This window comes from Melozone crissalis, unplaced genomic scaffold (assembly GCF_028551555.1).
Source record: "Melozone crissalis strain CALT ecotype California unplaced genomic scaffold, PUWL_Pcris_2 ptg000068l_1, whole genome shotgun sequence".
NCBI lineage: Eukaryota > Metazoa > Chordata > Aves > Passeriformes > Passerellidae > Melozone > Melozone crissalis.
Window position 1 is genome coordinate 5,288,126 of NW_026535846.1, and position 21,819 is coordinate 5,309,944.

The following is a 21,819-nucleotide window of genomic DNA, read 5'->3' on the forward strand; positions in this document are numbered from 1 at the left end:
CTTTCTCTATTCTTCAGTATAGTTTAGTATAGCATTCTTTCATATAATATAAGTACATAAAATAATAAATTAGCCTTGTAAGAACATGGAGTCAGATTCTCAATTCCTCCTTTGTCCTGGGGACCCCGAAAATCCCACAGCCCAGGACAGGCTCAGCTTTGCAGTCTGGGACAGCCACAGAGCCCAGGGATGAGGGCCCTGTGTCCCTGAGCCCCCTCCCAGGCCCGGGGGGCTCCTCAGCTCTGCTGGGTCCCCATAGTGGCTCTGCAGCCCCTCCACCTCTGGAACACACAAGAGCAGCTCCACTAGCCCCTGAAGGGTTATTACTCTTCCTAAATTGCCTAAATAAACCAAATTTCTCTTTGCTTTTACACAGTTTTGTGATTGTATCTACATTAACAATGCTCCACCAGAAACTCCACCTTAAATGTTGCCCTGAATTTTTGCACTCCTGAATTTTTACACTGTCTCCTTCAAACCTGCTCCAGCCAAAGCCCAGCTGCCTTCCCAAGGAAAGCAGCTCCTGGGCATTGCAGGGGCTCTGTAAAAACCTCCTGCAGCCATTTCCCTGCATCTCAGAGGGTCAACACCAGAACCAAGAGCTCTCAGTGTGCACCAGGAATTTCCTGGCCACCTGCAGGGCACGGTGTCTCCCTGTCCCTCTGGTCACTCCTGCTCCTTGAGTTGTGCAGATGAGTTATTCCCTGTATCCTGCTGCTTCTTGCCTTGCCCTCTCCCACATCCCAAATCCCTTCTGCACCCCTGCTCAAGCCCACTCAGCAGCTCCCAGCCTGGGTGTGGAGGTGTGGAAGGTGTCACATCCAAGGTACAAGAGACCATTTTTTGCCACTCAAGAGAAGGGAGAGCTCCTGGGGGCATTTCCATGAGGCCATGAGGGGTTTGTCACTGGGGACAAATGAGCAGATGTTTGGGACCTTGCTCAACACCAGCAAGCTGAAATATGCAACCTGCTCTAGTGGAAGGTGCCCTTGGCAGGGGGTTGGAATGAGAAGATGTCTTTAAGGTCCCTTTTATCCCAAACCATTCTAGGATTTTGTGAATTCAGCCATCAGCATTTGGGTCTCAGCCATATCCTCCCACCTCTTTTGCAGGTCTGGCTGCTTCTACATAGCCAAAATCCTGCTGAAGCAGCCATCACCTGCAGAGCTGCTGGGAGAGGCAGGAACTGGGCACAGAGCTCAGCTTTCCCTGTTCAGGGATTTGTGGTAGAGGGGAGCACAAGGAGGGTCTGGGGACACCACACTGGCCAATCCACAGCTGGTGCTGGCCTGTTTTCCACAGGTGGGGAACCTCTCCCAGCTCTCTGCAGGTTTTCACACCTGCCCGGGATATTTCCAGTATTTCCCACCCCTTTGCTCTGCCTTCCTCTGTGCCCCCTCCCTTTGTAGCTCTGTGAAAATCTTCCATGGATCAGGCTCTGTTTGGATGGGAAAACAGGTATTTTCAGTGCTGAAATAGGTGTTTTCAGTGCTGAAACAGGGGCTGGTCACCCAGCTCCTCCATCAGTGTCCAAACTTGGGACAGGGGAAGGAGCAGGATCAGGCAGGGGGAATCAGTGCCTGGCTCTGAGCTGATCCCAGATGTACAGGCACAGTTTGTGGGGCTGCAAAGTGCAAGCTGAGAGTTTACCTGAAAGCAGCAGATTGTCTGATTCACTTTTTCCCAAATCACACTGAAATGGTGCCATGCTAAGGCCAAGGAGAGCTGGGCTTGGGGGAGCTCCCTGGACACTTCTACTCCTTTGCTGGAAAAGGCAGGACAAGCACAGACAAGGCTGGCTCTCCCTGCCAGCCACTCCAGCCTTGCCTTCCCCCTTTGCTCCTAGAAAATCAGCTCTGAGGGTGGATACAGGCTGAGGTCACCAACACCTTGGGCTGCTCATGCAAGCTGGTCTAGTGGAGGGTGTCCCAGTTCTGGTTGGACTAGATGGGCTCTAAAGGTGCCTTCCTACCCAAAGCATTCCACGATTTTCCAGGGAGCAACAACACAAGGGTGTAACTGCTACTAAATGTGGTGCATTGCTCTGTAGGGAAGGAGGCTCTTGCCCACACCCAGCCTTTGGAGCTGCCTGACCCCAAAACCACCAGCACCAGCGTCCCCAAACCCACAAGGCCACCCCTGAGCTCCCGTGGTGGCACCAGCTGTGCAAACAAGGCTTCTTCTCCAGGAGCTTCTCGTTATCACAATTAACATTTAGCTGGAAAAGCACTGCTGCCTCTGGGGCTCCCTCCTCTCACAAAGCACACCCAGGGCCAGTCTCTGCTCTTGCTCCAGGTGTAAATGTGGAGTAATCCTATTAACCTGCCTTCAGAGAATTTTGGAAGTCATTAACTGTGAAAGTGCTGCTAATTTCTGCTCTCACTGCCTCCGAGGTGTATCCTACCAGTGCTGCTGCTGCTGCTGCTGCCCGAAGGGTTTTGGACATAGTGTAAAAGCAAAGCTCCTGACCGGGGCAGCGACGCTGGGGAAGGTGCCCATACACACCTGGAGGGGAGCAGGAGCCCCCTGGGGAAGGTGCCCATACACATCTGGAGGGGAGCAGGAGCCCGAGCCCGCCCAGCCGGGGCCCTCAGTCCGACCACTCGTTCTCGTCCAGCTCCGAGTCGTCGTCGGACTCGCTGTACTCCACGGCGATGCGGCGCGACAGGATGGTGGCCACGTCATTGCCCACGGGCTCTTTCTTGGCCTCTTGTTCCCACTGCTCCTGCACCTTCCGGAGTTGGATTCCTACAGGAAAAGGGGGAAGACTTCAGGGGGGAGTGCACCCAGTGTACAGCGTCCCCCGCAGTTGTAAAATGTTGGCTGAGACAGGAGGGTTGCTGCCCTGGTGGTTATAAAGTTATGTGGGAGGATAGGATAGGATGGGTAGGACAAGAGGGAATGGTTGTAAACTGGGAGAGAGTAGGCCCAGATTGGATGTCAGGAAGAAATTCTTCCCTGTGAGGGTGGGCAGGCCCTGGCACAGGTTGCCAGAGCAGCTGTGGCTGCCCCTGCATCCCTGGAAGTGTCCAAGGCCAGGCTGGACAGGGCTTGGAGCAGCCTGGGACAGTGGGAGGTGTCCCTGCCATGGCAGGGGGGTGGAAAGGGGGTGAGCTTTAAGGTCCCTTCCAACCCAAACCATGCTAGGATTTTATAAATATCTATCATTACAAAGCTGTATCACAGAATAAAGCTCCTTCTCTGCTTCCACTCAGCCTGAAGATATTGAACCCTCTGAAAGGTTAAATTTACCATTTGACCTGAAGATTTGCAGGAAAGGGAAATGCGGGAGACATCATCCACTACAGCCTGGGAGGAAGCCAGGGTGTCCAAAGGAAGCCAGGGTGTCCAAAGGAAGGGGAATGGGTGAGGATGGTGGGACCTTGGTGGGGGAATAAAGGCAGCTCCATGCCTGGGAGCTGCCAGCAATCTGTGGGGCTTCATTCCACCTCCAGCCATGGAGATTGCACCTACACTGCCTTTATTCCCCTGGCGAGGTCCCACCATCCTCCCCCATCACCTGCCCACCAAGAGCTCATCTTGCCCCCGGTGTCACCAGTGCCACCCAGCTGTGTCACCCAGCCCCGTGTCCCGGCCGGAGCGGTGTCCCACACTCACCCCTGCGGATGGCAGCCAGCAGGTCGCTCCGGGCGTCGCTCATGGGCATCAGCGGCACCTGCGGCTTGCGGGGCTCGGCGGGGGCCGGCGGCGATGCGGAGTGCGCGGGCGAGGCGGACACGGCCGGGGGCCCGGGCGGCGGCGGCGGCGGCGCCACCGGGGGGGCCATGGGCCCGCTCTGAGGCGGGGAGGCCGAGTAGGGCCCGGGGGGCGCGGGGGGCGGCGACGGGGCGTAGTTGGGGGCTGCGGCCGAGCCGGGGCCCAGCGCGGGGGGAGCCGAGATGGGGCTGTCGAAGGCGGTCTGCGCCGAAGGGATGACGGGCGGCGGTGGCGGCGGGGCCGGCGGCACGAAGTATTCGGCCATGGGCACCGGCTGCGGCCTGCAACGGGGCACAGCGTCAGAGCCACGGGAATCACAGAGCACAGGGATCATCCAGTCCAACTCCTGAACATCCCAAACAGCCCCACCCTGGGCATCCCCGGGAGCTCCGTCCAAAGGCTCCTGGAGTCCCAGGTTTAGTGCTGGCACCATTCCCTGGGAGATTGCTCAGTGCCCCACGGCCCTCTGAGGGAAGCATCTTTTCCTGATATCCAACCTAAACCTCCTCTGACACAGCTTCAGGCCATTCCCTCGGGTCCTGTCACTGGTCACCACAAACAAGAGATCAGCATCTGCCCCTCTGCTTCCCCTCAGGAATTTGTGGACTGCAATAATGTCTCCCCTCAGTCTCCTCCAGCTGAACACTCTAAATGCCTTTAACCACTCCTCACACAGCTTCTCCTCAAAGCCCTTCACCATCTTCATGGCCTCCTTTGGACACTCTCTAATATCTCAGTGTCTTTTTTATCTTATGGTGTCATCTTTGCCATCTTCATGGCCTCCTTTGAACACTCTCTAATATCTCTGTGTCTTTTTTATATTATGGTGTCCAAAACCACCCCCAGTATTCAAGGTGAGGCTGCCCAGTGCAGATCAGAGCAGGACAATCTCCTGCCTTGCCTGGCTGGTGATGCTGGGCCTGATGCCCTCTAGGGCACACCTGGCCCTCCTGGCTGCCAGAGCACTGCTGAAGGATTTCCTATTACCCATCCAGCATCCATCACCCATCCCAGCACCCAGCTGCCTCCACTCTGGCTTGGTTTGCTCTGGACCTCAATGAAAGCTCTGTCCCAGAGTCAGAAGGGTGGTGGAGCTCTGCTGGTGGGATGGGCTATGGCTAATGCAGTGGTGGAAAGCAGGCAGTACCCCAGGGGAAAACCCTCCATCCGCCCTGCCCCGTTATCCGGAATGACATTACCCCAAAAGTGCTCCTGACTGATTTGGCCCCTCACCAGCAGTTTTGGACCATGCAGGGGAGGTCTCTCCTCCTCCATCAGCCCAAAAATGGGGGGTCAGACCCCCACCAAGCCCCCCTTCCCTTGCACACCCCTCCATCAGCCAGCAGGCTGAAGCTTTACCCGTAATCCTTGACTAGGTGGGGTCTGGGCCCGTTGAGCACGGCCTCGGGGGGCGGCGGCGCGTGGGGCTGCTGCAGGCGGGTCAGGCTGTTCTGCCGGCTGCCCGCAGGCCTGAACCCGTGCTCGGGGGGCGTGGGGGCCGCCAGCCCCTCCTTGTGCTCCGCCGGGCCCAGGTGGGCAGCGGGGGCCAGCAGCTGGGCTGGGTGGTTGGGGCTGGCCGGGTACGAGTGGTCGGCAGCATCCGACGCGTAGGACCTGCAGCACGGGAGAAGGCGGCTGTTGTACTCCTGAGGGAGCTTGGGGTTGGTTTGGGAGTTGTTTGGCATTCAGACAACAAAACAAGAAAAGGCCATGAAAATATCAATGTACAAGACAGCAGAGTGAGAGCACAGGGGACGACACAACAGAGCTGAACCCTTAGCTGCGAAACAGAAAGTGCTCCAGTTTTATCCTAGTGCCAAGGCACCTCCTGAGCTCCAGGATGACACCCTGGGGACACCAGCTATCCATGAAGCTACCACAGGCTATCCAGCTATCCACAGGCTAACAGCTGAACACCCCGACCCTGCTGTGGGCACCACGTCCCCCACAACGACGGAGAGGAAGAGCAAAGCAAAGGAGAGCCGTGAGCTGAAGGTGTAGGAGGTAGAACCTGCCTATTATCTGGGGACAGTGATCCTTCCGATGATGCCATGTGATAGGGGGATGGTGAGAACCTGTTATCCGGCCGGAACTCTTTATCATACGCCATCATGTTCCACTCCAGGCGCCGGTTGCGGGCTTTCCTCACTTTCTTCACCTCCCGGGTGGAGTCCTCCACCAGCCGCTGCTCCTGGGGGGACACAAAGCCACGGCTCCACCTCCAGCCTGGCCCAGATGCACCCATCCTTCTGACAAAGGATGCACCAGGAGATGGCTGTCCCCAGGTCCCGAGTACCCCCAGCTCCTGCCCCCTTGTCCACCTGCTGCCCCCACCCACCTTCTGCCTGCGCTTCTCCTTCCTCTTGTCCTCTGTCGCCTGCAGCATCTTCTCCTTCCATAAGTTGAAGAAGTAGGAGGGGTCGGTGTAGAATTTGAGGCCATCCTTCTTGTCATCCCTGGGGGTTCAAAGGGCAGAGGGAGGGTTACCAGCCACAGGACAAGACCCCCTGTTCCCCATCCCAAGGGCTTTGGGATCACCATGACCATGAGCTGCTGCCCCACCACAGACACATCCAACACAGCAGCCACCACCTGCAGGCTGTGGACACTCATCCCAAGCATCCCACACAATGAGGGGGCAGCACAGCACACAAATGGGGGCACACCTGACCCTTCTCATGGGAAGGACCCCCTTGGAGCCCCAGGGAGAGCTGTGCCCGTACCTGTAGGGTGTGAGGATGTTGAGGGGCGGGGGTTTGTCGCAGCGCTGGTACATCTCCATCACCGGGTTGGGGATGGAGTTGCGGGACACCACCTGCTGGTTCTGCACCGTGGAGCTCTTGAAGGCTTTCCTCATGTTGATGTCCTGCAGCGAAACTGGGGGCACAGGAAGGACAAGGGATGCAGGGGTGGCCTCAGCCCAAGAGGACGTCTGGACATCACCCCAAACCAGCCCCAGCCCCTCACCTTCCTCCACGGTGGAGTCCAGCTGTGTCACCTTGATGACCAGCAGGTCCACCCTCTCCTGCAGTGAGTTCATCCTCATGTAGAAGCTGTTGGCTTCATTGAACAGCTCTCCAAAGATGTCCTCTGCGTGCCTGCCTGGCAGGGGACAATGCGCCTGTCACCACAGCTGGTGGCTCGCCCAGCTCAGCCCAAGCCCTGGAGCTCCCACCTCCCCCCTGGCTCCGTGGGTGCTCTGCCCAGCTTGGATCTCTGGGGGCTGAGCCTCAGCCTCTCCCAAAGTGCTGCAAGGGGACAGGGGAGCCCAAATGATCACCCCTTTCCAGAGAGAGCAGCACCCACCGGGGCACAGAACATTCACAGTGCCCCAGAGAGCCCTTGGACCCATCAGGACAGATCAACCAAAAAAATTACCAAAAATCACACAACAAAACCTGGGGAAATTCAGCCCAGGTAGAAAGCCAAGAGGAGAGCAGTGGGGACAGTGCCACAGCAGGGAGGATCTACAATTTGTTTCACTTTATCAGTTCTTTTCCTGCATCTCTCAGTGCAGCTTATTTATTTAGGGTTATTTAGCTTTTTATTAGGATTATTCTATCATGGAGCTGAGTGAGGTGTCTGGCAGAGCATTGCTGATACCTGTAGGCTACAGCACCCATCCCATCCCATCCCATCCCATCCCATCCCATCCCATCCCATCCCGCAGATCCCCAGGGTTTCCTCCAATCCCAACAGTTCCCCAGATCAGGGCACTTTCAGAAGCTCCTCAGAGCACTCCCCAGCTTGGTCATGTTTGATTCCCTTTTTCCCTGGACTGGAAGCCTAAGCAGACATGGGTGCTGCTCGTGTGAGCCACTGCACTCCCAGCAGCTCCCTACACCCCGGGGTTATTTTTTTGGGAGTATTTTAGAGCAGAATCTGCTTCTGGGGGTGTGTGAAAGAGAAGGGCCCTGAATAGCTTCTCTCTTTATTTTAAGTGGATATTCAGCATGAAATAGGTTGCCCCTGTTAAAGCTTCACCCTGGTGTGAGCAGTGCTCTCATGTGCCCCTTTCGTGCTGAGATCAGTCCCAGGGCAGGAGACAGCTGAGGGTTTAGACCTGTGATAGAGACTCTCTTCCTCAAAAAGCTCTAACTTTAAAAAGAATAGCTTGGGGTATTGTAAATCTTCACCTGGCCTTCCTATTTCTGGCCAAGTGGAGAAGCAAGGGGCTCCTGAAGGCTTTCCATCCCCCACTGCACAGCTGGGGGAGGAAAATGGGTCTCAAAATGTCACCAACTCCCCATGTCAAGCTTGGCCAAAAAACCCCCAAAAAACTGAAAACCAAAAAGAAAACAACCAAAAAACCAAACCTATATAGGTGTATGTATATATATAATTTTAAAACCCCAAAGATCAAACCTATTACATATATTTTTTAAAATATAATAATATATAATAATAGTATAAAAGGATTTTTAAAAAACGAAAATGACAACATTAATTTATTCTATAAATAATTAATTCTACAAAATTATATAAATAAATATATATAATAAAATACAAAATAAAAATTTAAAAAGTAGGAGCATCCTCCTATTTCCAACAAGCTGGATAATTCCCACTGAGTTAGGAGTGGCTGCAGCCCACATGGCTCTCACACAACCCTTGTTTCTCTGGTTTAAACTGGTGGGAGTTACTGTGTTATCCCAGTGTTATCCCATTGCCATCCCATTGCCATCCCAGTGCCATTCCAGTGCCATCCCAGTGCCATCCCTGTGCCATCCCAGTGCTATCCCAGTTCCATCCCATTGCCATCCCAGTGCTATCCCAGTTCCATCCCATTGCCATCCAGTGTTATCCCAGTGTTATCCCATTGCCATCCCAGTGCTATCCAGTGCCATCCCAGTGCTATCCCATTGCCATCCCAGTGTTATCCAGTGCCATCCCAGTGCCATCCCAGTGCTATCCCATTGCCATCCCAGTGCCATCCCAGTGCTCTCCCTGTCCCATCCCATTCCCATCCCTGTCCCATCCCATTGCCATCCCTGTGCCATCCCAGTGTTATCCCAGTGTGATCCCTGTCCCATCCCATTGCCATCCCATTGCCACCCCAGTGGCATTCCAGTGCCATCCCTGTCCCACCCCGGTGCCCCCTCCCCAGGTGGCTGTGCATGACTTACTGAGGCTGCCCAGCTGTTTGATGATGGCAGCCAGGGTGCTGTTGGTGACACATTCCAGCTCGCTGGTCACGCCGTCGGGCAGGGCCCCCCGGCACAGGTGCCGGGGCTCGATGTTCCTCTTCACCAGCGGCATGGCGAGCCCTCAGCCTCTCCTGGGACAGCAGGGGAAGGGAGGGACAGAGGGGGGAGCAGAGGGAACACCACAGATGAGCTTGAACAAAGCTTTGTGTGTTTTGAATTTTTTCAACAGCTCTGGTGCAGAACCCGACCCACCGATTTTCAGGTATTTTTCAAATAACACACAGGTGAAACTGAAAGAAAATCCCCTTGTTTTAATTAGAAACCCTGAGACTGGACAAATTGAAGGTCTTTTCTGATTAATCACTTGGATTAAAATCAAAAATCAAAATCAAAATCAAAATACACAGCTTTGACCATTTGGCTGTTCCCCCACACCGCTGATCCAGGAGGTTCCTCCTGCCCACGCTGGGACAGGCAGGCCCAGCAGGACCATCCCAAGCAGGGCTGGATGCACACTGTGAGCACACAGGTGCCAGCATGAAGGTGAGGACTTTGTCCTTACCTTTGTGCCACCGTGTCCTCTCCCTGTCACCTCCCAGAGCTGCTCAAGCCCCTGTGCTGAGCCCTTCAGCTGGCCCCGAGCAGCCTCACACAGCCCAAAGAGAAGCCAGGCAGCGCTTGTAATGCCATTATTTCCAGCTCACTGCAGCCTCTCCGGGGTTTTATTTGTGCTCACACTACACTGAGACAAGCTGCTGTGGCCAGCTCATCCCAGCTCCCTGCCTGGCCCCACGGCATCACTGAGTGCCCCCACAGCTCCTATGTGCATCCCCACAGATATCTGGGTGCCCCACAGCATCCCTGGGTGTCTCCATAGCTCCTCTGTGCACCCCCACAGCATCTTTGGGTGTCCCCACAGCATTTCCAGGTGTCCCCATAGCTCCTGTGTGCAACCCCACAGCATTTCTGAGTTTCTCCATAGCTCCTGTGTGCCCCCACAGCAACTTTGGGTGCCCCACAGTATCTCTGGGTGCCCCCACAGCTCCTATGTGCATCCCCACAGATATCTGGGTGCCCCACAGCATCCCTGAGTGTCTCCATAGCTCCTCTGTGCACCCCTACAGCATCTTTGGGTGTCCCCACAGCATTTCCAGGTGTCCCCATAGCTCCTTGTGCACTTCCACAGCATTTCTGGGTGTCCCCACAGCATTTATGCGGGTCTCCATAGCTCCTGTGTACACCCTCACAGCATTTCCAGGTGCCCTCATAGCTCCTTGTGCACCCCCACAGAATATTTGGGTGTCCCACAGCATTCCTGGGTGTCCCCATGGATCCTGTGCACCCCCACAGCATTTATGGGTGTCCCCACAGTGTTTCTGGGTGTCCCCTGCTCCACTGTCCCCCCTGAACTGGGGATGGCTCATTTTCCACAGGGTTTAAGGAGACTTAGGGAGACCAAAGGCCTCACCCCACTGAGGGCACCCAGGGGAGCTGCAGGGAAGGATGAAGGAGGGGCACCATGGGCTGTGGGGTGCTGGGCACAGGGTACCCCGCTGATGGAAAGGGTGAATGGTGGGAAACAGGCTGGGAAATGAGGCAAAAAGGAGCATTTATTATCCATGGGAGTGGGAACCGGGATAGGGACACAGACCCTGGGATGGTGACAGAGATCCTGGGATGGGGACACAGACCCTGGGATTGGGATGGTGACAGAGATCCTGGGATTGGGAAAGGGACACAGACCCTGGGATTGGGATGGGGACACGGACCCTGGGATGGTGACACAGACCCTGAGATTGGGATGGGGATACAGACCCTGGAACAGGGACACAGAACCTGGGATGGTGACACAGACCCTGAGACTGGGACTGGGACACAGACCTTGGGACTGGGACACAGACCCTGGGATTGGGATGGGGACACAGACCCTGGGATGGGGACACAGACCCTGGGACTGGGACACATATCCTGGGACTGGGATGGGGACACAGACCCTGGGATGGGGACAGGGACAGGCAGTCACCCCCCAGCTCACACAAGGGGGTCTTGGGTGCCATGAGTGCATCGGGGCTCAGCCCAGCTCCCAGAGCAAAGACAAGCTGGTGGCTGTGCTGATGAGGACCAGAGGGCACCAAGAGCATTCCCAGCGATCAGAACCCCCCTGTCCCACGTCCCCACCCGCCCCATGTTCCCCAGAATGCTGGCAGCGAGCAGGGGCAGCTCCCGCCATGGCCGTGAGCGGAGCCAGCGCTGCTGCCCCGAGCGGAGCCAGCCGTGTGCAGAGTTCACATTCTTTGGCCCTGGCAGCTCAGACTGAACAGTTTCCCATTGACAGCGCCCGGCCAGCGCTCCCAGCAGCGGCAGCAGCTCCTCCGCTGCTTTCAAATGCAAATCCCAGCTCCCCCCATGGAGGAGCCCTCAGCCTGTCCTCAGGGCTGCAGGGGAAGGAGCCGAGGGGATCCCCCGGGGCTCAGAGCGAACCCCGAGCCCTCCAGTGCTCCCCATGGCCGTGGTGATGTCCCCACCTCCCAAAAATCAAATTTCTGCCGGCTGTTTGTTCTGTGTGCCAGCATTTGCAGGGATGTACAACCCCTTCCCCTTTCTGGGCACCCCGAGCCCCCAAGGCTGAGCAAAGAGCTTCACCCCGAGCTGGTTTGATGTGTGCCCCCGAAAGCTGAGCCCTGGCACGTCCCAGGGCTGCAGCACTGCAGGGCACAGGGCAGAGCCCTTAACGAGCTGCAATTAGGGACAGGGAACAAAGAGCCATTCTCAGCATCCCCTGGGCCACAGCCACCGGCACGGGCACTGGACACAGCCCTGGCACCTGGGGCTCTCTGTCCCTGCACAGGGCACAAATCTGGGGGGAACTGGGGCCACCTGAGCCCGCAGACCCCACGGGGACCCTGGAGCAGAATGAAGGGAAAAAAGGGATTTTGTCATTTTGTGGTTTGGAACTTCCCAGCAGGGACAGATTGGAGGAGAGGCAGAAAGTGGGTGAGGGGTGTGATGGAAGTATTTGAGGCTGTGCCATGGGAGGGCATCCCTGGAGGAGGAAAATCCCTTTAATCTCACCCCAAAGAGGCCAAACAAGACTCAGAGCTTGCAGCAGAAGGAACCAAGGAGGAGTTTGGCACATTTTTATGCAAGGAGAGCCTGTAAAGGAAATTTTGACCAAATCACAGGAAGAGCTGCTTTCCAACCCCCCAATTAATGGAGAACAGGGATCAGAACCCTTGCACAGCCCTCCCCTGACAAGAGTTCTCTCACCCTGCTGCACCAACAGCACCAAACCTCTGAGTTCTGAAATCCCTCTTGAAATCCCAACTGCTCACCTAAAACCTGCCATCTCTAGGCCTGTCCTGAGCCCAGTTCTCTGGTGGGGATGGGCTGCACGTGATTCCAGAGAGCCCAACCTCATTTCTGTCCTCTGTGGCACATCCTGCTCACCCACCCAGAGGCTGCACACAAATCCTGAGCACTGAATGGGGCCAGAGCCCCAGCAGGGGATGCTGAGCTGTGCCCTGCTCCTCCTGCTATCACAGGTCATCTCCAGGACTTCAAGGGGGTGATTTTGGGGGGCAAAATATTTTCCTCAGACCTTCAGGAAGAGGCTCCCAAGGGCAGGGATGGTCTGGGTGCAGGCTCCAGGATCGTGTACATGGATAAATCCCATGGGATTTTGCTGTGTCCTGAGTGGAAGGAAGGCAGGATCCTCGGTGGGAGGTGGGGTCAGGATGCAGGAGGAGGAAAATGGGAGCCACGAGCTCAGCAGGGTGAAGGCAGGAGAAATGGGACCAGCCAGAGGCTGGTTCAGGTTTCAGGTGCACTGTGGGGATTCTCCCATCACTCAGCTTTTCCCTGAGACTGGAGAGAGCCAACAGCCCTAAATCTTGTGCTGGGAAATGCCACAGGTGAGGGGAGACACTCAGAGCTTCCCACCTGCTTCCCAAACCCAGTGGTGCAGCTTGGAAAGGAATCAGCTGAGCTGACCAGGCAGGGGAGGACATGGGACAGAAATGAGCTGTTCATTGTGCCCTAAGATGCTGATTTCCCCAAAAGGAACAAACTGCCAGCAGCACCCCAAATGCAGAGCTGCTGGCAGCACTGAGGGGCAGCCCCTGCTGTGTCAGAACAGTTCTGAGCAGTGAGGGCTGTCCTAGAACAGTTCTGGGCAATAAGGGCTGTCCCAGAACAGCTCTGGGCAATAAAAGCTGCCCCTGTCCCTGCAGACCAGGCTGGGGATGCCTTGCAGCTGCTGGCCCAGGGGTGACCCTGCAGCTGGCTCCTTCCAGATGTTATCCCTCACCTCAGCAGCACCAGCATCTGGCAGCTTAGATCCATCAGGGCAGAAAAGCAGCTCTCATTTTGTAAGAGGCTGCAAAAAAAGGAATTTTGCATCCAGCCATTACTCCTTATGTTCTTTGCAACAGCTTTCCATGTGCGTAACTGTGCCCTCACCCCCTCCCTGTCCCCAGAGCCACTCTGTCCCCCTGGGCTGTGATTTACAGCCCAAAGGGGCCTGGAGGAGCAGGTGTGCTCTGGTGCCCTGCAGGGAGGGCCAGGCTGTGAGCACAGATCTCTCAGGTGCTGCTCAATCCCTGGGGCACAGTTCTGGCTTGGTCAGTGCCCAGCACCTGCAGCCCTGCTTGGGGTGGCATGAGAGAGAAGGGAGAGGTGTCCTGGCTCTCATTTTCCTTCTCTGAGCTGTGGTGGAGCAGGGAACAGTTCTGGGGGTTGTTTTCCTGCAGGAGACCCCTGGAGTGGGAGAGGAGCCATGGCAGAGGCGGGCAGCCCTGCAGGGAAGGATTCCAAGCTGCAATCACCAGCTCCAATATTCCTGATGGGATCAGGGGTGCATGGAGCAGCAGGAATGAGGGAAACCTTCACTCTTCAGCCAGGAAAAACCCCGAGCTTGGATTTGGGGAGGATGTGGGTAAGTGTGTGATAAAGCCAACACCTCAGGACTGGGAGTTGGAGTCAGCCCTGCCCTGAGCTCAGCTCTAGGCCAAGCTTTGGGGCAGTCTGTTTGCTCAGCCCTTGCAATCAAAGCTCTTTCCCAATTTGGGCTTCCCAGGGTCCCTCTGAGCCCTGAGGAGCAGCACTGCCAGAACTGGAGATTTTGCAAGGCAGTAAATCTTTGGTTGGATGCCAGGAGCCAGAGTAGAGAAAAAAACCCAAGATATGTGTGGAAAAACCTATTAACCTTGAACAAAAGAAGTGAATATTAAACAAACAAGAAGTGCCACAGCTCCTGGTGGCTGCTCAGGACCCTGTTTTGGTGCAGAACCCTTGGAATGGAAAGGTGAGGAAGGGCTGGGGGAATGAGGGGGCACAAAGCAGTCCTGAAATAGTGAAAGGAGCAACAAAACCCCCAGTTGTGAAGTCAGGGAAAGGACAAGAGGCAGAGCTGACACTCAGTGGGGCTTGCAGGTGCCTGAAGGAGCTCATCCTGTGCAGTTTGGCAGGATGGATCCAATAGAGAAGAGGGCTGGGAAGGATCTGGGGGTGTGTGATGCCTCTGAGCAGCCAGAAATAGGTGGAAGGTGTGAAAGCAGCAGCTTCTCGAGGTGTTGATTTGTGGAGCTCTGCCACAGCGTGCTGGAAACCAGCGTGGGATGGTTCAGAGAGCAACAGCACAAACCTGCAGAGGGCAGAGAGGCCACAGCAGCACCTCATGGCTGGGGACAACCTCTGGTTCAGGTGGCCCCAAACTCCTGCTGTCCTACCAGTGGGGAGAGCAGAACCTACAGGGCTTCTCAGAGCCTTCAGGGGCTGCAGTTTTGTTGTCTCAGGAGAAATCCAGCCAGGAAAAGCTGTGCAGGTGGCTCTTTGTGGCGCAGGGAAAAGCCTGCCTGGGAGAGCTGGGCCAGATCTGCTGATTTGCCTCCCACAAAATGGAGCTGCACCACAAGGACTCGCTGCTCTAATTTACAAAATGCATCTGCCACCACTTCTTCATTTGCTGGCAGCCCAAATGCCTGAGAGCAGCACCAGCATGACAAATGTCACTGCTCCCTGGGAAGGTGACCATTGCTCCAGAGCTGTTCATTAAATGTATTAAAACCAGCTGGATCCTGAGTGCTCCCCTCGCTCCAAATGAAGCAGAGGGCAGGACTTCAGTGAGAGCAAATCCTCAGGGTGGCACTGGGGGCTGGTGGGCATGGGGGAAGCAATGGCACTGCCTGCCCCTTCCCTGAGAGCCCTGCCTCCCACAGGAGCCTTTACAAATGGTCTGGGGCCACAGAAACCCCACTCTGGGACAGAGTGGCTTTGGGGACAGGGAGAGGATGAGGGCACAGTTAAACACGTGGGAAGCTGTTGCAAAGAATGTAAGGAGCAATGGCTGGATGCAAAATCCCTTTTTTTGGACCCTCTTACAACATGAGAGCTGCTTTTCTGCCCTGATGGATCTAAGCTGCCAGATGCTGGTGCTGCTGAGATGAAGGAAAACATCTGGATAACATCCCAGCCCACTGCAGGGTCAGCAAAGCATCAGGTGGGAAAATGCCCCGGAGAATGGAAACCCCAGGGTGTGGGAGGGTGGTTTTGTCCCCCAGCCCCAGGATATCAGAACAGGGGGGCTGGAAACCCCAGGGTTTGGGAGGGTGGTTTTGTCCTCAGAATATCAGCATAGGGAGGCTGGAAAGCAGGGCTGGGGCTCGCTGTGAAATGAGTGGAGAGGTCTCAGCCCTGGGTGGCACAGAGGGATTTTGCTGCTGGCCAGGAACAGATTTGGGTGGAGCTGGGGAAGAGCCAGGCCCTGGGGCCAAAGGGGGAGAGAGCTGGGTCTGGCTGGCCCTGGGGCACAGCTCCATCCCTGCTGAGCCATGACCCATGTCCCAGCTGTGTCCCACAGCCCTGACCCATGTCCCACCCATGTCCCACCCGTGTCCCACAGCCCTGTCCCACCCCTGTCCCACCCATGTCCCACCTGGCAGTGCTGTCCCCACCTCCCCCCGGCTCCTCCTGTGCAGCTCCCCTACGGCAGCTCCAGGAGGCTCCACTTCACAGCAAAGTGCAACACAACCTTAAATCATAGCTAAAAATATTCTTCAGGAGCTTGATTAGTAAATGCCACCGTTGGTGGTTTGGTTTGGGGGATTTTTCCCCCCTCCTTCTACTGTAAAATGTTTCAGTCCCAGGAGCAGCACTTGATGGAGCTGTCCCTAAGCCCCAGCACTCCCCAGGGCTCTGCAGCACCAGCCCTGCTCAGGAGGAGGCCATAAAATCAGGAGGCTGCCATAAAAGCAGCTGCTGTTACCCCAGGGTCAGTGCAGGAACCTTGTCCTGCTGTGAGTCTGGTTTAAAGCAAACAGGCTCCCGCAGGGGTTTTAGCCAAATGATGTTTCGTTTAGGGTAGGTGAGAGCAAATGCTGTAAATCACAGAATCACAGGAGGGTTTGGGTTGGAAGAGACCTTTAAGATGATCTCATTCCTCCAGGGACACCTTCCACTGTCCCAGGCTGCTCCCAGCCCCAATGTCCATCCTGGCCTTGGGCACTGCCAGGGATCCAGGGGCAGCCACAGCTGCTCTGGGCACCCTGTGCCAGGGCCTGCCCACCCTCACAGCCAAGAAATTCTTCCTAACTTTTAACCTAAATCTCTCCTCTTTTGGTTCAAAGCCATTCCCCACTGACCTATCACTATTTCCACGTGTAAAAAGCCTTTCCCTCCTTTTGATAAGCCCCCTTTAGCTGCTGGAAGGGGCTCTGAGGTCTCTCCAGAGCCTTCTCTTTTCCAGGCTGAGCAACCCCATCTCTGGCAAGCAGATTTTCAGGCAGTAGCTTTCCTTGGGGTTCAGTTAACACAGAGTTTGGGTTCTCTTGTTTGATTTCTCAGAAATGGGGAGCCCTCAGTGTCCCCTGGCTCTGCTCATGGAGCTGAGGCCACTTCTCCAGGTCCTTCCCATTCACCCTTGGCTCTGCTGAGGATACAGATCAGAGTATCTGTGTCCATGCAAAAAAACCCCATCCATCCCAATATCCTAACGCTGAAGGGGAAAAGGAGGGGGAAAGCTGTGGATGAAACAGTGCAGGACCCTCCTCCATCATCCCTGGCTGCTCATGCCCGGTTCCGTGAGGGGAATGCCCGGGAGCGGCACAGGAGGCGTCAGGGAACAGGCTGTGGGAACAGCACCGACCTCAGCTCTGCTTTGGCTGCAAGAGATCCCTGCTGGCCCAGGAACCATGTGTTGTTTTTAATGACTCCATCACCAAAGGAAAATCTTCAATGACAGCGCTTTTTTTCCCTTTTGTGCCCAGCTCATTACCAGAAGGATCTCCCTCGCTCGCCGCCGGGCTGTGCGGGCAGGAGGCCGCTGAACAAACCAGCCTTTTTCTCCCCGGCATAGAGGGAGCTTTGATAAAGCGGGGAAACCCTCGGCCAGCAGCGAGGGGCTCTCTGCAAACCCTCTGCTGCCTTTGGGAACAGCGGCGGGCAGGGCTGGCATCTCCAGCCTTGGAGCAGAGCGCTCCCAGGCAGCCCCAGGCTGCTCCCTGCAGGGCTGGGCTCTGCCTGCCGCTCCCCATCTGGGTTCCCCACCAGGGCTGGGCCCTACAAACCTGCGGCTGGGTGTGGGGAACAGGGGGCAGATGCCAGCCTGGAGCTGGCTGCAGCCTCGCTGCTCAGAGACGTGCGAAATGCCGCGGGGTGCAGCTCACAGGGTGGCTTTTTGGATGAGCAGCTCTGCAAAAAAAAAATATAAAAAGAAAAAAAAAAGAAAAAGCGTTCTTGCTTTTTTTTTATTTCTTAACACTTCTGGCTCGAGGGCTGTTGTTCGTAACTTGTCAAGATCTTGGCATCGGCGGCTGATTTGTCATCCGCCATAAAATGGAGGATGAGCATCTTTGGTTCAGAACTGGGCCAAGGGAGATGACAGCTCAAAGCAAAATATGCTTCAGCTCCAGTTTGCTCCGTGGGCTCCGGCTCCCGGGGAGAGGAGCGGACATTTGGGGTCTGAGCGCATCGCAGCACTCTGGGTAAGAGCCCTTCTCCTGCTCGGCGTTTGCGACAGCACAGCCCGGTGCACATTAACCCTGTGCCTGCCAGAGCAGCCTGTGCTGGACCGATGCTGCCATGGCCCTGCCCTCCTCACCGAGCTGTCAGCCTGGCAGCTACCGACATACTCAAACAGCACCAAAACACCATTTTAAAAAGAAAATGACACCAGCAATCTCCTTCAACCCCAGGCAACGAGCTGCAGGTGCACATTAACCCTGTGCCTGCCAGAGCAGACCTGTGCTGGACTGATGCTGCCACTGCCCTGCCCTCCTCACCGAGCTGTCACCCTGGATGCCACCGACATATTCAAATACCATCAAAACACCATTTTAAAAAATAAAATGACCCCAGCAATCTCTTTAACACCCAGGCATTGAGCTGCAGGTGCACATTAACCCTGTGCCTGCCAGAGCAGCCTGTGCTGGACCGATGCTGCCATGGCCCTGCCCTCCTCACCGAGCTCTGCGACCTGTCACCCTGGCAGCTACCGACATACTCAAATTCCACCAAAACACCATTTTTAAAAAGAAAATGACACCAACAATCTCTTTAACACCCAGGCAACGAGCTGCAGCATGAGGGGTGTGCCTTGGCACGCTGAAGTTTGGCAGATGAATTATGAATCCTGCCATTCCCGAGCTGCCCGCACATCCCGGCGCTGCTCTCCCATCCCTTCCTCTTCGGCAGTGTGTCCGGCCACACGGAGCAGCCAGCAGCTCCCTCAAAAAGCATCTCAAGCCGCAGGTAATCCATCCATGGCGCTGACACCACCACGAGGCAGCGAGAACTCGAGTTTGAAGGGAGAAAATCAAAGCTGCCTGCAAGTAGCTGAATCACGGAGCGTGGAGGCCCAGGCTCGGCAGCTCTGAGGGGCTCTGTGCCCATCTGCAGCTCTGCCCAGGGGGTGCCCCGGCCTGGGGGGGTCACCAGGGGGGCTCTGAACCCAGCAGGGCTCCAAATGCCGGCGAGGGCACCAGGATGGGGATGGGGGTGGGCCATGCATGACAGGTGACACAGGGCTGTGCCCTGCTCAGCGCTGTCCCCGCTGTACCCCCAGCCTCACATCGGCCTGCAGAGCCCCCCGGAGCCCCCCAGTTCCCCAGCCAGGGGTGATGAGCCCTGCCCTGCGCTGGCTGTGGAGCACAGGCAGCCGTGGGCCCGGCGTATCCCGCACAGCGATGTGAAGATGAAGGATCCTCCCTCCCCAGGATGGCAGGTGAAGCCCCCCGCCCCCACCCCGCCCCCGTGCGAGGTGCAGAGCAGCCGGGTCCCCTCCCTCTCCATGCAGGGATGCGAAGCGACAGCACACACCCCCCCTCCCCAGCCTGAGAGGGTGCAGAGAGGCCCCGAGCCCCGCGGTGCGATGTGCCAAGCGCTGCCGGGATCCTCCCCCCGCCATGGGAACGTGCGGAGCCGCCTGAGCCCCCTCCGCCCCTCCAGGCAAAGGTGAAAACGTCGAGGATCCCCCCCCCCAGGCCATGAATAGCTGCAAAGTGGAGGGACCCCCACGCGGGGATGAGAGGCAGCTTGGACAGCCCCTTCCCAAAGCAAGGATAGGAAGGGATGGAGGACAGCCCCCGCCCCCGGGCACGGATGCAAAGCTGGGGGGGATGCAGCAAAACGGGGATGCAGAGCGGCCCCAACCCCCCCGCAAGGATGCGAAGGGATGGAAGGACCCCCCCGAAAGGATGCAAAGGGATGGAGGATCCCCCCCCAAAGGATAAAAAGGGATGTGGAGGATCCCCCCGCAAGGATGTAAAGGGATGCAGAACCCCACCCCCGCAAGAACCCCCCCACCACCGGAAAGATGTAAAGCAGCAGAGCATCACCCACCCCCCGCGCCAGGATGCAGAGCGGTGGGAGATCCCCTGCGCGCAACGACGCCCCCCCAAAGGATGAAAAGGTGCGGGAGACCCCCATCAAAAGGGCGCAAAGCCCCCCGTGCCCCGCGAAGGGATGCGCCCCCCTGGCGCTCACACCTGCGGGCACAGCGACCCCCCGCTCTCCCTGCGCCGCGCCATCCCCGCACCCCCCGCGCTCACCTCCGCTGTGCTGGGGGGCCGGGCCGTGTCTCGGCGGGGCCGTGCGGGGCCGTGCGGAGCCGTGCGGGGCCGTGCGGGGCTGCGGCCGCCGCCGCCGCTGCCCGCGCCCCGCGCCCCGCTCCGCCGGCTCTGCCCGCGCTGCCCGCGCCGCTCCGCAGTGCGCGCACGGCGCATGTGCCCGAGCCCGCCCCCGCCCCGCTCCGCCCCTGCCCCAGCCCGGCACCCCGAGACAGCCCCGAGACAACCTGGCACGCCGAGCCCACCCGGCACCCCGAGCCATCCCGGCACCCCCCAGCCATCCCCGAGCCATCCCCGGGCCACCCCGGCACACCGAGCCATCCCGGCACCCCGAGCCAACCCGGCACCCCGAGCCCACCCGGTTCCCCGAGCCATCCCGACACCCCGAGACACCCCCGAGCCATCCCCGGCACCTCGACCCATCCCGGGACCCCGAGACAGCCTGAGCCAGCCCCGAGCCACCCCGGGCTAACCTGGCATCCTCGGGCCACCTCGGCAGCCCGAGACAGCCTCGACACCCCGACACATCCCGGCACCCCCGAGCCATCCCCGGCACCCCGAGACACCCCCGAGACACCCCCGATCCAACCCCGACCCACCCCGGCATCCCCGAGCCATCCCCGAGCCAGCCCGGCACCCCGGAGCCAACCCGGCACCTCTGAGCCACCCCCGAGCCACCCCGGGACTCCGGAGCCACCCCGGTACCCCGAGCCCACCCGGCACCCTGAGCCAACCCGGGCAATTCCCGGCCACCTCGAGCCACCCCGGAGCCACCTCGGCACCCCGGAGCCCACCCGGCACCCTCGACCCAACCCGACAATCCCGAGCCCACCCGGCACCCCCGAGCCAACCCGGAGTCACCCCCAAGCCACCCCGGCACATCCGAGCTACCCCGAGCCACCCCGAGCCGCCCTTAAGCTTCGCCTCCGGGTTCACACAAACCCCTCAATCCCCGCGGCTGCCTAGCCCTCGCCGTGAGCCGCGGCTATGGAGCATCCCCTGGAAACGCCCCCGCTGGCCGGGAGGGGAGCGATGCTCCGGTGAGAGGCAGCGGTGAGGGCAGCGTCTGCTCCAGGTGCGGCGTTGCCACCATCTTCTCCCCGCTTCCCCTGCGCCCTGTGCATCCCGGTGCCTCCCCAAGGGTCAATCCAGGCCAAGGTGCTGCTCTGGGGTGTTGGTGAAGCCGCAAGGAAAGCATCATCCTCCCCAGCTTGTCCCTGTCACCAGCTGCTGTGCCCAGGGATTTGGGGTCCTCTCCTTGGTCATGTCACAGAGACACCCCGAGGGCTGCAGCCCTCTGCTCTGGGGCTGGGAGAGCTGGGGGTGTTCACCTGGAGAAGGGAAGGACCCAGGGACACCCAAGAGTCCCTTTGAGTGCCTAAAGGGACCCAAGAAAGATGGTGACAGTTTTAGCAGGACCTGTTGTTATAGGACAGTAAGTGATGGTTTTAGAATAGGAGAGGGTCAATTTAAACCAGATATGAGGAAGAAGTTTTTTACAGTGAGGGTGGGCAGGCCCTGGCACAGGGTACCCAGAGCAGCTGGGACTGCCCCTGGATCCCTGGCACTGCCCAAGGTCAGGATGGGCACTGGGCCTTGGAGCAGCCTGGGATGGTGAGAGCTGTCCCTGCCATGGCAGGGGGTTGGACTAGAACACCTTTAAAGCTGTCCTCCAGCCTAAATAAACCGTGCCATGGTTCTGTGCCCCAGTGCCAGCACTGGACTATGTCGAGTGCAAACATTTGGAGGAGCCTCATCTGCTTGGGGATCTAACAAAATCCCAGCCTGGGAGTCCTGGAATCCCAGAATGGTTTGGGTTGGAAGTGACCTTACAGATCATCCAATCCCAACACCCCTGCCAGGGCAGGGATGCCTTCCACTGACCCCACCTCGGG

General features: G+C 57.7%; 1 protein-coding gene across 2 annotated transcripts; it reads right to left on the reverse strand.

Moving 5' to 3' along the window:
- Window positions 1-962: 962 nt before the first annotated feature.
- On the reverse strand, window positions 963-9,212 carry LOC128946000 (actin-binding protein WASF3-like). Of its 2 annotated transcripts, none has more exons than XM_054289947.1 (8): window positions 8,844-9,212; window positions 6,685-6,819; window positions 6,441-6,594; window positions 6,056-6,173; window positions 5,793-5,908; window positions 5,077-5,331; window positions 3,619-3,998; window positions 963-2,748 (listed from the first exon to the last, which is right to left on the reverse strand). In XM_054289947.1, exons 1-8 carry the CDS (start codon window positions 8,974-8,976, stop codon window positions 2,591-2,593), a joined length of 1,449 nt encoding a protein of 482 aa, XP_054145922.1. In that variant the 5' UTR covers window positions 8,977-9,212; the 3' UTR covers window positions 963-2,590. The 2 variants fall into 2 exon arrangements, with proteins under 2 accessions (XP_054145922.1, XP_054145921.1); XM_054289946.1 differs by having other exon boundaries at window positions 5,733-5,908; window positions 8,844-9,158.
- Window positions 9,213-21,819: the final 12,607 nt, after the last annotated feature.

Bases quoted from the DNA above. Each gene is read 5' to 3' on its own strand.
- LOC128946000 (XM_054289946.1), bottom strand. From the start codon at position 8,976: ATGCCGCTGGTGAAGAGGAACATCGAGCCCCGGCACCTGTGCCGGGGG. The intron at 6,174-6,440 runs GTACGGGCACAG...TTGAACCCCCAG, and splicing joins AACATCCTCACACCCTACAG to GGATGACAAGAAGGATGGCC. The intron at 5,909-6,055 runs GTGGGTGGGGGC...GTGTCCCCCCAG, and splicing joins AGGAGAAGCGCAGGCAGAAG to GAGCAGCGGCTGGTGGAGGA.